The following is a 17,515-nucleotide window of genomic DNA, read 5'->3' as shown; positions in this document are numbered from 1 at the left end:
ATTTATTTATGAAGAAACAAAGAAATGTAATTGTAAAACATTTGGAAAGTTATAACTGAATCGCTTGAATTTTAATACCCGAGTAAAATTATGAAACTAAACTAATAATACGTAAATGATACTATTGCTACTACTACACGTTTTATTCATTTTTTTAAATTTTCTGTAGAAATGCTTAAAATTTGTTGTGATATAAATCCTTAAATTAAAAAATTAAGAATTATTTTAAAATAAAACTATACATAAATGCGTATATAAAAATAAAGATCATATAAAACTTATCTATTCAATTTAAGGAAAACAATTTTTAAAAATGTGTGTTTGATATCATTTATGAAAAACAGAAAAAAAACAATCGAACTGAGACTAAATATGCAATTTTTGTCGCTCCAAATAATACTGTCAAGCTAGCGAGATTTAAGGTTATCTTTATACTTCTTATGAAGAATATTTTAAAATTTATTTCTGAAAAATTCCTGATAAATAACGAAGTTTACGTATAATTATCCTTATTTAGGTAAAGTTTCTTTGAATGGCAGTAATAAATTTTATATCCATAAGTTGAAACTTCTATAATGCTAATAATGTATCGTAAAACAAAATAGTTTTGATATCACGTAATCGAAAAATCAGAAAAACAAGAGTTTTATATTGAAAATGTATTTTGTGATATTTGATGTTAGTCTTAAGATACTGCCATGTATATGAATCCTGCATTAAACATTCAATTTTGAAAAACAACAAATAGTGAAAATAAATAAACTTGCAAGGTTTCAATTCATAGAATCCAAAAAAGCCAATTAATTAAATTTTGTAAATTCTGTTATACTAAAATTGGAATAGTTTGATTATCGGTTCCAATTTTAGAAGTGTTTTATAACAATTTTACGTTCATTCTATAAAGTTGAGGGAAATTATAACTTGTATAGTAACTAAAGCAAAAAAACTGACAAGGAAAAGTTCATGGATATAGTATATCAAAATTGAGCAATTTTTCTACACGCATAAATACACACACACTTCCGGAAATATTACAAAAATATTTCTTAACTATAATGTTTGCAGACGGAAAACAAAATGCAACGGTTCAAAACATTTGTGTCAAATAGAAAATTCTCTCTAAAATTTTATCAACAACTTGCCGGTTTTTTAAAACTCTTATTACACAACATCAATAAATTAATTAATTTTCTAGTTGAGATAATAAACGTAAAAAAAATTTTTAAGTTTTACAAAATAGTGAAAAGAATATACATTACTTGAAGATTATAAATTTCTTACTTTTCACTAGAAAGTAAATAAAAGATCAAATGGAAAAATATAAAAGTACTAACTTCATGGGATGCAAAAGCCAACAACTACCTTTACGATTGGTATATTCTCGGAAACGCTGGATGTTTTCTTTTCCATTCCCAGTAAGATAACAATGGCTCTGATAAAGACCAACGATACAACAGATGAACAACATACCGCCAACGATCTGCGTGCGGAAGTGTCTTCTAAGGTTAATACTGTATCATATCAGGGACCCATCATCCGGGGATTAGGATGACATATATGTATATTCTCTGGGGTAGCTCAATCACCCCTAAAGACGGATGAGCCAGCATATTATGATCAACTGCATAGAAAACTGTCAGATGAGTGTCGATGCGCTGATCAGTAACATAACACACAATTGATATCTGATGACTGAGTCACCAACAAGGAAAAATAAAAAAGTTTAAAGTTTGCGGAACACTGTTCTAAGGTGTATCTTCAATTACTGGCTCAAAACGTTAACCTTGTCTAGTATATTACATTTATTTATTCTTTTCACTCCTCCATATAAAATATCAATCGAACATCTATGGCAAAAATAAAAGGAAACTTTCTAACTCCAAATTCTTAAATTTAAAAAATATTAGGCCTTTCTTTCAAAAATTAATGTCTAATTTTTAAAAAATGTTAACCCTGTATGTTATTTTAGTTAGTTCGATTCCATCAAGTTAACAGGAAGCATTTCTATTATTAATAATACCCGTCAATTATGACTGTAATTAAATATCAGTACCTCAGTTACAGCTTCTAAAATATAAAAAAAATATTAAATGATTTAAACCGGACGTTATATACAAATTTTACTTTAAATTATGAAATACTAAAAATAAAAATTATCTTTAATTTAAAACAAGTAAAACCACTCTCTTATTCCGACTTCGAAGAAAACGATACAAGTTCAAATGGACGAATCAATGATGAAAAAAATGACCTCAGTATTTCATTATTACCAGTTTTATTTTTATCCTTTTTACAATTTACAAAGTCCAAATGCATTTCGCTCAATAGTTGAGCCTCTTCAGTGGACCACTGAAGAGGCTCAACAATATAAGTTAGTACTTTTATATTGTGAAAAGGATAAAAATAAAACTGGTAATAATGAAATACTGAGGTCATTTTTTTCATCATTGATTCGTCCATTTGAACTTGTATCGTTTTCTTCGAAGTCGGAATAAGAGAGTGGTTTTACTTGTTTTAAATTAAAGATAATTTTTATTTTTAGTATTTCTTAAGTATACCGATCCCATTGTTTTAATTATTGAATTTATATAGTTTATACTTTAAATTATTTTAATATTGTAATAAACATTGGCAAAATTTGGACGCTATGTATAAATTTCTATAAAAATACGAAAAATTCCAAATACAAAGTGTTGCGCAGAAATATTAGTCTTTACGTCTTTAAACAGTAATTAACACGCTAATCAGAAATACACTAATGTGGAAATTAACAAACGCCCTAAACGTTTTGGACGTTTTTATTTTTAGATTTTTTTTTATTCCAAGTAATGTACAGATATCCCTCGTACAATACGGTGTTCTTACACTTTGAGAACATCCCCGGACAAAACGTCATAATTTTTAAATGCATACTGCGACATTTGATTTTTTTTTTTTTATTCAAACAAGCATGCATGTTGTCTCATATTTACCCATAGATTTTAGGATGAAATTTTCAATTTTGTTTTGTGCCTTTCGCTCAGTTTTCTTTAATCCGATCGTACAATTTTTCTTCTTCCTTGTCCTAGCTTCCTATAAACCCAGTATCGACGTCGTTGGTGATGTTGCTCTAAATCAGGGGTCGCCAAACTTTTTTGATCGTCGACCCCCTACAACTTTCCGAAACCTCACATCGACCCCTCACCAAAAAGTTTGTGTTACAAAAAAAAATTCTTACTATTTTAATATATATCTTTTAATTTTACATTTTTTTTACATTTATTGTATATATGTTAATAATAATTTTTATAACTGACAATCAATGAGACGGATACGCTTGATTATCTTTAGCAAGATTAGCAATATTCGGTTCAAAATTTGTTTTATTCTTTTCATTGACCCCCAATAATGTTAAATCGACCCCTGGGGTCGATATCGACCACTTTGGCAACCCCTGCTCTAAATGAACCCAAAAGACTGTTGCTGTTCTTTGTTTTATAGATTAAATCAAAAGTTACTATATAAAAAGATTACATTTTTAAAAATGGGAAAACGCAAGAAAATAAAAATATCAGATTTTATGAAAAACGTAGAGGAAAATCGAAATGTTGCTGAAATTAAGATTAAGGTTAACAGAAAAGCTTAGATGACAATACTTTGCCAAGAAAGAAAACGTCGTTGTTTAATGTCGTTTATCAGTGAAGAAAAATCAATATTAACGTGCACTACTTTTGATTGTGATTGTTAATTAATTATTGATTGCTTTGATAAACATATTTCTCTTATTTACGAAAAACAATGGTATACTTTTACTAACTTTTGGAACCTAACCCTGTTTTGTATTAGTCCTTTGTTTCGTATAGCACGGATTCGCATAATAAGGCATCTTTTCGGAACCCGTCTACTGTGTTAAACGGGGGATAACTATATTTTTTAAATTTTTACTGTTTTAAATAAAAATTGTTTGTTTTAACATTAATAAATACAGTATAGTTCAGAACGACTTTACAATGTCTCAAGAGTTTGAGTAATGCATGTCGTTTGCTTAACTTAATTTGTGAAAAATTATTTTCATACATTGAAATTTATAAAAACAATTTACAAGATAAATTAATATGATCAATAAAAATTTATAAAACGTGTTATAAAAGTCTGTTATTTAAAACTGTAAAAATAAATAGTTTACGAGCAATTATTTATTGTGACATCGTCACAATGCCAGGCTGCAATTTTTAATCATATTTTTAAATTTAAAATATATATGCTCTCTACCTCAAATCAATAGTCTTGCCCTTGTACAGGTACAGTACATTGTACTTTAGCAATGGAGTCGTGCTGGTCATCTATATAATTCCCTTCAAGAGAAGATTTTTAAATTGAAATAATATGACTTCCGGTTTGCATTGGAAGCTCATATATAATTAATCGGGGCCTCCTGCTCCTAAAATTACCATATCCGGTCTCGTCTTTCATCTAACTCCATTCTCGACATTAAAGAAAGACAGACAAACAGAAGGACAAGAGTGAAAATTTATAGGTCTACAATTTTTTTCAAATTGCAGCCAATAAACGTATTAGTCTCAAAGTTCTCTAATTTTTATATACAGCATACTTTCAGTGCTCAAATAGCTTACACACTAACTGTCTAATTCGTATGCAGCAACACTGTATTTGCAAAATGTTAATGATGTGTAAATATGCAAATTAAACTCATATTATGTATGACGTGTAAATATTGGTAATGTGGAAATAGGTATGTTTAAATAGAATGGATTGATGGGAGAAAACGATGTAACACATGGACAATCTGCTCTCTGGCAGATTGCCCACCGAAAGTTCTCCTGAGAACTTTCTGTGGAAAATTGGCCCTATTTAGAGCCTCGTTCGTTTCTGGAGCAGTAGTGCGCAAACTATTTTCATTTCAAACCCTCCATTGTGTGTAAAATTTTGTTGTGACCCCTGGATAGACAGTAGACGTTTTTTAATCGTCAATGAATTAAATTGAAATTCTTTATGAAATTTGCGCTTATGTTTCTGCCTTATTAGAGGTCTGAATAAAACACAATTTTATGAAACGATGGTTTTATTTATGCATATGGGTATGAATATTTATTTAATGAAAAATACTTTTAAAAAACTTTACATCATAAGAATTCAATGTGAGGTATGCTATTCGATTTTTATAAATAATATAATTTCATTTTACTATTTTACTGGTACAGTACCTGATACTTGTTAAAGAACAACCTTATACTTTTTATTGTCAGATAAATTTCTTTGAATTTTTTCACGGTTTGCGCACCACTGGTCTAGAGCAGCGGTCGCAAACCGGTGGTCCGTGGACCACGGATGGTCTGCAAGAAAATTTTGGTGATCCGTGAAGAAATTTGGACATTAATCAACTCAAGGTTACGCGAGGTATTATAAAAAAAAGAATGAAAAATGGATGTTTGCTTTTTCTCACTCGTTAGGGATATTTTATTGAAATATAAAACCAAACACAAAATGACTTATCAATAAATAATCAACAATAAATAATGTTGTGAGTGGACTGTCGTCCTTAGTGGAAAAGAGCCAAGAATCAATAAACTTATTATATATTTTGTCAACGTGGACATTAATTATTAACAGGACAATTATACTGGTGTTAAGCATTTATACAAGAATTGAGAAAAAAGTCCTTAAAGAAAACAGACTTTATTTATTAAGGTACCTGTAGCTTAATAAAGTAATTAAGAAATTAAATAAGGACAGTAAGGCAATAATAATTAATCAATAAACTTATTTTAAACAAGTAGCAACAAACTACACACTAATTCGTTATAATTAAACAAGTGAATTTCATATTAATAAAGTAAAATTGAAGTTTTATGATCATTATTCTATAGATGTTTGTATCGTTTAAAAAATTCATGATAGAGGTCCGCGGGATTCAAAATTGAGTTCAGTGGTCCATGAGGTCAGAAAAGTTGGCGACCGCGGGTCTAGAGAGTGCAATCTGAGTTATAGCTAAACTTAGCTGTTCGTTTCATCAGTGTATTGTCTTGTATAAACTTCTACACTTGCTCAAAAGTCGGTATATGACAGAATACCATAGTCTCATTGGTCAATGAAGATAAAGTAAATAAAAAGCACCAGAAACAGCGATACACATGCTATAATTCTGGAAGAGTTTCTTTATGCAGCGCTGGAGAAGCGCTTTACAGCAAGCACACTGAAACTAGTTTCTAATTGGCCAACACTGCTCGTGACGTCATTTCGCTACACTCTCGCTGCATAAAGAAACGCGGCCTCTCAAATGATTTTCATACACTCATTTAATGCGTAAAGTCTAATCACATTTCATAAACAAAGTTATTAATAAACTACTACAATAAAAGTTTTCCTATCATTTTTATATCAACCAAAACCATGAGTTTTAATCAACACAATTCTCATTGCTATTAGTTTTTTTATTACTCTATCTATATTCGTCACTTTATTATACTATAAAATATCTGTAATGATATATTTCGATTCAATTTTATTTGCGTGTTATTAAAGTGTTTTTTCAAATAATTAAAGTAAAAAATCTAATCATGTTATGCAACGTGCAAATTGAGTAGGCACACTATACTGTTCGTTTGGATGTAATAGAATTCTTCACTGATTATGTCATTTGTGTACACTTTGAATATGTCATTAGGAGACGAAACAAACGGACTTAACTGTTACACATGTGAAAGAAACTTGAAAACTGCACATGGCCAGCCATTGGTGGGACACAAACTCACGATCAGACTTTAGTGGTTTTATCCACTCTGCTGTTTGTTTGAATTTGCAATACTTTAAAATACATTGGCAATGTGAAATCTCAACAGTTCTCTCTATCGCTACAAAGAGGAAAGTGTAGCATTATGCCAAAAGATTATAACATTACTAGAAACAATTACAGCTAAACACATACATAAAATATATTTCCGTGTAAAGATCTGAATACCAGGAATCATTCCGTATTAAGTGGAAATCGACTACTCGTCTATCTAATTGAATGCACCTAAACTAAAAACTGGGCTATAAAATTAAATTTATGCAAATTAAAATTTTTTATAACTATTTTACTAAAAGGTGTATTGAAAGTGTTCTATCCCAGAGTGCTGACTGAACTGTACGTCGTCATATTAAGACTTGATGTAATAGCACAATCATAGATGGCAGTCAAAGATTTTTTCTTGGGAGTTTTTCTTTGATAAAGATAAGCTTGGCACTTCAAAGTGAAATGTAGGAAACAATAATTTAAAAAAAAAAAACCTTATCTTCAAAGCATCAAACTTACCTTTACCAAAGAAAAGCTCCTAAGAAAAAAAAGCTTTGACTCATCTAAATTGTCATAACTTTTTGCTTGACTCAATTTTTTTTACATCTCAAATGTTTTTGTTTGGATAAAACTCATTCCAAATTTAAACAAAAATCATTTGATTTTGTTGTTTCAGAACCAAAAGATTAAAAGTTAAGAGCCTTGTAAGTTATCAAAAATTCAGAACAAAGGAAACGTTAGATAATGTCTTGATAATGTAAAAGATATAATAATCTTTTAAAAACTGAGAAAAGGAAACATTTCATAGGAAAGATACAAAAAGGAAGTGTGACAAAATTTCCAACTGATTGCAAGTTGAAAGAAAATTCATATTTTAACTTATTTCAAGGAAGTTCAACCTTGATTTTTAAATTCTATCAATTTTTTCTGGTTATGTTATATGAAGTAATTAAAGACATATAAATAAAAAAGGTTTGTTGTCTATTGTTATGCTGTGTTCATTTAGTTTTTTTCCACAAATATTTTATAATTATATTCAACAATAGTTTTTATTGATACTACTATTATAATGCTATTTTCATTTACAACTAATATAACTGTAAGTACCAGATAATATCCAAAAAATTGTTTATTTATCATCAAATATAATGCAATTTATTCACATTTTATAATTAAATAACACAATAGAGAAATCTCTATAATTAATTATATATTATGCATAATGTAGAAGCACATAATTATTCATATTATGTGCATAATTAATAATTCTACAAATAATAATTTATCACTAGGGTTGCCAAATGTTGTTGAAAGAACAATCTTTTATTTTAGCTAAACTACCCTTGTCCTTTATTGGTACAAGGATGCTATTTACCATTTGCTTTCACTTTCAAAGCCTGTATTTCATGAAGGCAGTACTAGTTTTTTACATAGACATATTCTTACAAATCAATCCATATCATCCACATAGAAAACTATGATTTACCATTAAATATTTCAAATTCTAAATATTTGCAAATATTTAGATTCAATATGAAAATTATAATTTTGAAATCAAAATCTAAAAAAAATATAAACAGATCTATTTGGTTATTAATTAAAGTATCACAAACTTTCTATATAAAACACATCACAAACCCTACTCAAGAAGCCAGTTTTTTACTTATTACATTTTCAAGAGACACCCCTCTCATACTCAGCAAATGCATACAGTAAAATTTCTTTTGAAAAACAGAACATCTGAATTCTAATTTCAAACAATTATATGTATGTGAAAGAGTTTCAAAAGTGACTAATTTTTAAGAACAATACAGTTTTCAGTAAGATAAACAATTAAAAAGACCTGTTTGATAATATGGAACAATAAGGCATATATATAACAAAAATATAGGAAGAGAAAGGTGAAGAGAGTTTTTATATAGGTTCTACTATGAGAAATTTTAAAATGAGAATAAAATAATAAATCACCAAACGATCACCTAAATATTGGGCTACTATATGACTACTTAAATGATTGGTACAAAGTAATTTGTCACTAGAGGTAGCCATTTGAGTATTCCGTCACCAATCATTTAAGTAGCCATATAGTAGCCCGATATTTAGACAATCATTTAGGTGATTTAATATATATCCATCAGGCTTTGAGTTATTATTTGAGAATAAAATAATATAGAATTGTTGTTAGTAAAGAAATGATGAGTTAAAGACAAGTTTGGCACAAGAAACTTGTAGGAGATTGCTGAATGTAATATGGGATAAAGTAAACTTGCAAAGAAGATAGTGATCTTCTTTACAAGTATCTTCTTTACTTTATACTATATATCACAGTATCAGAACAATGGATCAGATTTATTTATTTTCTATATTTGAGATAAAAGATTGTAAATAAGAATAATGCAGATTCCTTGTCAGAGATATGGAAAGTACAGGTATACCTCACCTTACGTCGGTAATCGATTCCAGGAGAGGCAATGTAAGTCTAATTTACTTGTGTAGTTACGACGCAAGTCGAAACTACGGTGGAAAACGCCAATAATGAGCACTTAAAGACCACTAAATAAGACAACAACACAGAAACACAGATGTTTTCATGTTTCGTTCTCTAGGATTTATGATGATTATATTAACATTTACTGTAAATGTAGATATTTTAATATGATTTTATGTGCTTTTAACGCTTTTCTAGTGATATTACGACTTCAATATTTGTGGCAGATGGATGTAAAGTCGAATAAAATGACTTAAACTTGATTTTTATTTTTCCATATACTTTTCTGACAAACGATGTAACTCGAGGTATACCTGTAGTTATCAACAAAATAAAAAAGGAATTAGGGAAGACAATTAAAGTGTGAGCATCTGTAGCTGATATAGGAAGACGAGCAATTTAAAGTGACAGTTAAGACAGTGTATGTTGATCTAGTTTATGATAATGTAATATAGTTATAAAATGTGTGAGATGTAGGTGTGATTAAGTGAAACAGGTTGAAATATATCAAAATATTTAAAATAAAGTTCTAATATTTCAAATTTTAAAATAATTAAATATATGAAATTGGAATTCAGATGTTTGGTTTTTCAACAGAAATTTTAGTGTGTATACACTGAGGATGAGAAGGTTGTTTCTTGAAAACATTTCAAAAAATTAAAAATCCAGCGATGAGTTGCTTGGCACCACCAAATGTTGTCCTAGAAAGTTATCTGTTATCACATTTTATTAAAAAAGTTATATTTTTAACAGTTATAAAATGGCAAAAAGCTTAATTCTGAGGGTAATCCGTATCCTCAAAATTAAGCATTTTTCCATTTTATGGATTATTTTATAAAACATTGTAAATGCTAATAGCAAGTAAAATCATCATTAAGTCTGACCCTACTAGAGATACACATGATCCCCTTTATCTCCCACCTCTTCAATCTTTAATCACCAAAATTTAAAAGTATCGATCACCCTAATAAACAAACCTTCTTGCAAAATTTCTGAAATTTTGCAAGAAAGGTTACTAAGCTTCAAACAGGGTAAACAAAATTGTGCCCCCCCACACACCCAAACATACAGAAAACAACCCCCAAATTTTTTTGCATTTGTCATTTCAAGTCTAGAGTCCAAAAGTGAAAAACCTGGGGGGGGTCATTTTTGACTGATTGCCATACTTTCCATATATTATATATAACAACCAGGAAAGTAAAAACTGATTCCTTGGGTGAGATTTGTGATGTGTTTCATGTACAGATGCTGATGTGGAATCATATTTTCTGATTTTCCATCATCAATTTTACATTTTTGGAATGACAGCATTAATCATTTTGACATGTCCTTTAATCTGTTTGAAAAAATGTGGCAACTTTATCACATTATTCTCTTCAAGTTTTCAAAAAGTTTATTAAAAAACTGTATTAAAAACAACATAATTTATTGCAGAAAACATTCATTCGTGTTCATAACGAAACTAATAAATAACATCTATGGTTTTATCTGTTAGTTTTTATTAACAATATCTGATGATTTTATTTTGATATCTGATGATGATAAAATACAACAATAGTAGTGGAAGATAAAAAGCAAATAGAAAAACAAATGAAATATTAAACTGATATAACTATCGACATAGCTTAAATATTGCTAAGTTCATAAGTTTTTAATATAACTAATGGAGATAATCATTGAAGCTACATATATAAAAATACAGTGGGTGATCGGTTAACGAACATAATCCATTCCAAGACTTTGTTTGCTATCTGAATTGTTCGTTAACCAATTATCGACTTACAACAGGTTTTTATGGGAATTTGATTAATTCATTCTGGAGACCCCAAAAAATAAAAAATATATACTTTCTTACTACATATATTTATATGTAATATATAAAAATAAATATATATAGTCTTGCATTTTTATTAGTCATGTTTTTTCCATTTGTGGAGGTTAAAGAATCTGTCTAATGTCCGTTAAGTGTCTGATTTGTTCGTTAACTGATCATCCACTGTACTAGCTTGTTACACCAGGTTTTGCCAAGGTTTATAAAGTACTCATTACAGTAATCGTTACTCCCAGCATTATTAATTGTATACTTGTGTTTTTTAAGCCTTTGTTGTAGGTTTCATTTTGTAGCCCACGCTTATACTAGTGTCCTGTTAAACTGTGGGTCTTCTATTGGGATTTCCTTTAGAAATTAATGTTAAATGATTTCCCTATTTCATATTTTCTTAGCTGAATAAACATAACTGTAATTTCAATGTTCTGTGGAATTTCAATTAATTCAAGGCAATAGATTAGAGTGAACTCCTAAAACACAACACATATTTACAAGTTTTATTACAGATAAAGAAAGAAGATACATATCAGGAGCACATTCAGTTCTCAAAATAAAATAATTATTATTTACATTTTCTTTGGAGAAAATGGAAACAAATACAAAGTTTCAAGTTTGTAAATAAATGACGTCTTCATTATTCAATTTATTTATAGCAATAAGTATTTTGCTGACATTATCTGTTTTTGAGGCCAACACAAAAAGTTTTTTCAAATTAAAATTAATAAAAACACATTTGAGAAGAACCAACACTAATAACAATTTGATATTTAATGGGTTTGGAACCACTTTGCAGCTAGCGACATGAAGTCAAAAAAAACTTCTAAAATAACGAACAAAATACTATTAGACGATTCACAACACAATTAAAAATGATCTTCGGCGCCGACCTGTTTCTGTAGGCTACGGCGCTTACAAAACATTAAAAACTGTTAATCTTCCACAATAGCACCCGTGTTATATAATCGCTTTTAGCTGCGGGCCTCTGCATTGATAACACAGCGATTATATAACACGGGTGCTATTGTGGAAGATTAACAGTTTTTAATGTTTTGTAAGCGCCGTAGCCTACAGAAACAGGTCGGCGCCGAAGATCATTTTTAATTGTGTTGTGAATCGTCTAATAGTATTTTGTTCATTATTTTAGAAGTTTTTTTGACTTCATGTCGCTAGCTGCAAAGTGGTTCCTGACCGGAATAAAGGAAGAAAATAGAAAAAAAGGACTCAAACTTTTTGTTTGTATACCTTGGAAAATTTATTATTGAATTTAATGGGTTGTTAAAATAAAAGTCTAAAATATAACCAATTATATATACTGTAATATATATATATACAGTATATATATTAATATATATATATATATATATATCATATATTAACCTTATATATATGTAAGGTTGTAAAGGTGAAATTTAGACATTTAGAAAAACTTCATTGGCAATTAACTCAACAATAATTACAGTTCAGTCTTGTATTTAATCACCATCAATATCAATCTCATCTCACCACCTTTGCTTTAAAATTTTCAATCCTGTGAGCACAGAATGACTGACTGGGGTTTTCTATGAAAAAGTCTCAAGCATTGTCCTCAAGTGAATATTATCATTGAAATATATATTGGCAATATAGTACTGCAGGGTGCAAATAGCAGAAATCACTACCTAGATGAGATTCGTCTTGAAGCAAGAAATCTCCAAGGTCTGCCTGTTGACTATGTCCACACCAAATGTCTTGCAGATGAGATTGTGAGCCTTTGTTGTGTTGTTACCACTTTTGAAGTGATAGAGCAACAGCACACAAATGTGTTCTTTTAAAAGCTTCATATTGTCATTAACATTACCGATACATCTATTTCCAATGAAAAATGTGATAAAATGCCTTTTGGTTACTTTACTTATATCTATACAAAACATCAAACATTCCAGAGTATTTTCTAGAAAATAGAAATAAAATGAAACATTAACTTTCACCTTTACAACCTGATATATTTACTTGTAAGTAAATACACATATATACATATATACTTCCATACAATATATTTGTTAAAATACATACACATGTATATATGTATGTATTTTAACAAATTTGATGTACTTTCAACTAGTCTTGTGCAATTCTCGTAGTCTGTATTCTGCAACTTTTAAAATTTCCTTTCTTAATTGCTTTAGATAGTGATAATTTTTTTTTAAATTCTCATAAACGGCACCATTTATCCATGTGGCCTAAAGATGCTATGTACCCTTGAGCCACTCTTATGAACATCACAATAAAAGCTAGAAAGATAATTAAAAACTAAAAAAACATAAAATATGTGAAATAATACTTTATAATTTATATTAATGTTCTATTTTACTATAAAAATAATTTCTTAAAAGCCCTGTCTTTCACAGTATATTTAAAAATTAAAATTAATCATTACAACTATAATTATTAACTTAATATTTCATATAAATATATCATAGACCCAAATGTTAAATATTCAAAAAATTATGAATATTTATCATTTGGGTCTATTAATATTCTGATATTAAAATTGTTAAAAGTACACAACAAATACAAGGGGTATCCAGAAAATAAAGAACATTTGCACATAGCACTCTGTGCAGCTAAATGACCAACATTAAACAGTCAATTTGTTCTCTGATGTGTTAGCACTTGTAGAGTTTTGATAAAGGCAGGTTTATTGTCACTGTTATGTCAAGGGTTTAACCCTTGACATAACAATAAGCCTGCCTTTGACAATAAGTTAATAAGTTCATCAAATGTAAAGCGCAAAGCATTATTCGTTTCCTAAATGTGAATCAAATTCATCCTATATCAAGGAAGATAGCACAACAGCACTGTGCTGCAGCCATTCAAACTGTGCTTCAGAAATTTTTCAACCACCCACCATACAGTCTTGACATGGGCCTGCAGTGACATTCACCTCTTTCCAACCTGAGAGTTTTTGGATGGATTTGAAATATTTTGGATAATGCAGTGAAGGAGGCCGTCATTAACTGGCTGAAAGAACTGGCAGTGGAAGTCTGCAACAAAGGAATCAAAAAACTAGTGTCATGTTAAACTAGTGTCAAACTAGTGTTTTAATCATAATATGACTATATAGAAAAGTAACTGGTCTTATAGGGTAGATGTACCAGTTTTGGCCAGCGTACCAGTTCTGGCCAGAAAACAAATTTAACTTAAAAATATAATAACCACATATTCAAATCTGTCCAATGAAACAAACTTTTATTGTTAACTGTTCACATAGTTAACAATAAAAGTTTGTTTCATTTGTGATTATATTTTTAAGTTAAATTTGTTTTCTGGCCAGAACTGGTACTACACTGGCCAAAACTGGTACATCTACCCTACTAATTACTTAATAAAACTTTTCCTAACAATACTATTTTTTTCCTTTTTAAAGTCAAGCATTCTTTATTTTCTGGATGCCCCTGGTAAACATAGATAAAAGTATCAAACATAAAAAAAAACTACAAGTACTGATCATTTATTGTAATGACCATTAATTGATATATAAGGAAAATGTAAACAAGCATTCATGAGATGAACCATTAACAATTACTCTATTCAAGAAAAACAACTTTTGCATGTTAAAAATATAAATCTCAAGTACTAAATAAAATATAAAACCAATTGTCTTGTGTTGTTATTTAATAAATAAAACACAAGCATTTAAAATATAAGCATAAGCACTTTCAATAAAACACCTTTTTGTCAGACAATGGAACAGAACAGATTCAAGATTAAACCGATCAAACTTTTCAAATTTTATTTAGTATTTTATTGTTGTGTGTCATAATAACTTACAATACATGGAGTATTCTTCTAAAAAATATCATCTTGCAAAATTCTTATACTCTGAAATAACTCAACCATAATAATTTTATCTTTCTTTTTTTATTTATTTATTCTGTTATTTCATTTACTAATATTTGCTTACGGTTTAATCAACACATTCAACTATATTCATTTTATAATTTCATGTCAATTTGCATTATATTAATGCAAATCCTAAAATTATTCTATGTAAGTTTTATCAATTGGAAATGTCGAAGACTACAGATATTAAATGTAAACCTTCAAATTATTATGATTAAAATATAAATAAATAAAGTGATTAACTTATCAATATTCTGAAATATATGTCAAGAAATGTTTAGAAGATATTGATCAGTCCTTCTCTTTATCGATATTGACATATAAATGATAAGCGTGTTTACAATTTTTATGTTTTTCTTGTTCAATAACCTCATACCTCAAAACGAATATAATAATACAGAAGTTACCATACCTTGTTCTATAATAGGTCCTGATGACGGTTGTTGTCCAAACTCTTCCGATATCGAGCCAATTATTTTGCCTTTCTTTACTTACTCTTGGTTCTGCTACTGCAATTCTCGCTTCGGCCATAATCTTTTTCCAATAATGATTTTTACGTATTTTATGTAACAAACTTCACTTCTAAATCCTCAAAACTCAAAATATCTAATCGAATAACTTCTTCATGAAAAATTATTTTTAATGTCAATTCTTACCGACAGAATCCCTTATGTTTTGATACACACGTAGTGTCAATTTAAAGAGGACGGAATGAATCGCAGATCGAAGCGACAATAGCGGACAAAAACTACATAATTTAACCTTTGCGACTGTGACGCCGTTCAGATGGTTGAAGCGGTTGAGGCTTAGGCCTACCGCTCGGAAAGCAGGATTAATCCGGGCTTGGCGAGCGATTAAGATGGCTCTTTACCGCTTTGGGATTCCGGGATCATATCTGGACGGATTAAAAACCCTCTGGAATTATTGGGGAATGGTCCGTCTAGATATGTTAATAATTAGTTGAAATTCGTTGAAATTCGTTCGAAGTGAAATTAATCGATTTTATCGAATATTTATTGACTTTTACGCAGCCCTGAAAATGGCTGTTGCCGGTCCCAAGCCCGGATAAAGGAGGAGGGTTGGCGTCAGGAAGGGCATCCGGCCGTAAAACATCTTGCCAAAACTACATGATGAGTCTCAGAAACTGTGATAGAAGGAGAACTAGGGCGAACCCTGTAGGCGACGCGCAGCTAGATCGCCCTAAAACTGCGAAAAGTGGGCAAGGGCTACCTCACCAGTGGCGGATGAGGTTAAAGAAGCAAGCCCTACATGAGGAAAAGGTGTTGAGAGTGGGAACACTGAATGTGGGAAGTATGACGGGAAGAGGAATGGAGGTGGTGGATATGATGCGGAGAAGGAGGATTGATGTACTGTGCGTGCAAGAAACGAGGTGGAGGGGAGACAAGGCGAAGGAACTTGGAGATGGATGTAAATTGTTTTATAGCAGTGTAAACAGGAATGGAAGAAATGGGGTTGGAATAGTGGTGGCTGGCAAGTGGAGGAGCGAGGTACTAGATGTGTACAGGAGAGGTGATAGGATGATGCGAATGAAACTGAGTTTTGGAGATGATCTACTTGTGGTGTTTAGTGTGTACGCACCCCAGGTAGGATGTGCAACAGAGGAGAAAGAATGTTTTTGGAGTGAATTGGATGAAGAAATGAGGACACTGGAAGGAGGGGAGAGAGTAATTGTGGGAGGCGACTTCAATGGGCACATAGGGGGGCGGAACATGGGCTATGAAAGGATCCATGGAGGCCATGGGGTTGGGGAACCCAACAAGGAGGGGGAGAGTATATTGGGTTTTGCTGTGGCTTTTGATCTGGGGATTGTGAATTCGTTTTTCACCAAGCAGGAAAGTCATCTGATAACTTTCAACAGTGGGCCTCATAGTTCGCAGATTGACTATATCCTTACTAGACGAGAGCACCTTGCGACAATGATAAACTGTAAGGTTATACCAACAGATCAGGTATCGGTGCAACATCGGTTGATGTGCATAGACATGAAGTTAAGAATGTATAGGAAAAGTGGAAATACACAGATGAAGAAAATCAAGTGGTTTCGTTTGAGGGAGGAGAGGGCGAGGGCGGAGTATGTGGAGAGGGTGCTGCTACAAATCTCGCAAGAATGGGAGGGGGTGCAGGACTGGTGGGCATATAATGCCCAGGCTATCAGGAACTGTGCGGAGGAGGTGCTTGGTGTAACATCTGGAAAGATTAGGGTGCAAAAGGAAGGTTGGTGGTGGAATGAAAATGTGCAACAAGTTGTTCAGGTAAAGAAGGAGGCAAAACGGAAGTGGGACAGGTCACGTACTGAGGAAGATAGATTTGCGTATAAAACGGCAAAGCGTGAAGCTAAGAGAGTAGTGGCACAGGCAAAGGCAGGAGCATATGCGAATTTATACGAGGAGTTGGATACAAGGGAAGGACAGAAGAAAATATATCGTTTAGCCAAAATCAGGAATAGGGCAACGAAGGACATCTCGCATGTAAGGCAGATCAAGGACACGACGGGGACGGTCCTTCGAAGGGAGAACGACAT

General features: G+C 30.9%; 1 protein-coding gene across 2 annotated transcripts in view; it reads right to left on the bottom strand.

Annotated features, from left to right (window-relative positions):
* Positions 1 to 15,701, bottom strand: part of LOC136979047 (carnitine O-palmitoyltransferase 1, liver isoform-like) — a 118,094-nt gene extending 102,393 nt beyond the window's left edge. The window contains exon 1 of one of the 2 annotated variants that reach the window (XM_067274940.1): positions 15,386 to 15,701. In XM_067274940.1, coding sequence (XP_067131041.1) covers positions 15,386 to 15,504 — 119 coding nt within the window. In that variant the 5' untranslated portion in view covers positions 15,505 to 15,701. The remainder of the gene's footprint in view (positions 1 to 15,385) is intronic. The other variant, XM_067274941.1, reaches the window with a different exon arrangement.
* Positions 15,702 to 17,515: the final 1,814 nt, after the last annotated feature.

The sequence above is a fragment of the Centruroides vittatus genome, unplaced genomic scaffold, assembly GCF_030686945.1.
Source record: "Centruroides vittatus isolate TY-2023 unplaced genomic scaffold, ASM3068694v2 contig_575, whole genome shotgun sequence".
Taxonomy (NCBI): domain Eukaryota; kingdom Metazoa; phylum Arthropoda; class Arachnida; order Scorpiones; family Buthidae; genus Centruroides; species Centruroides vittatus.
This window is presented reverse-complemented; position numbering and strand designations above follow the sequence as displayed.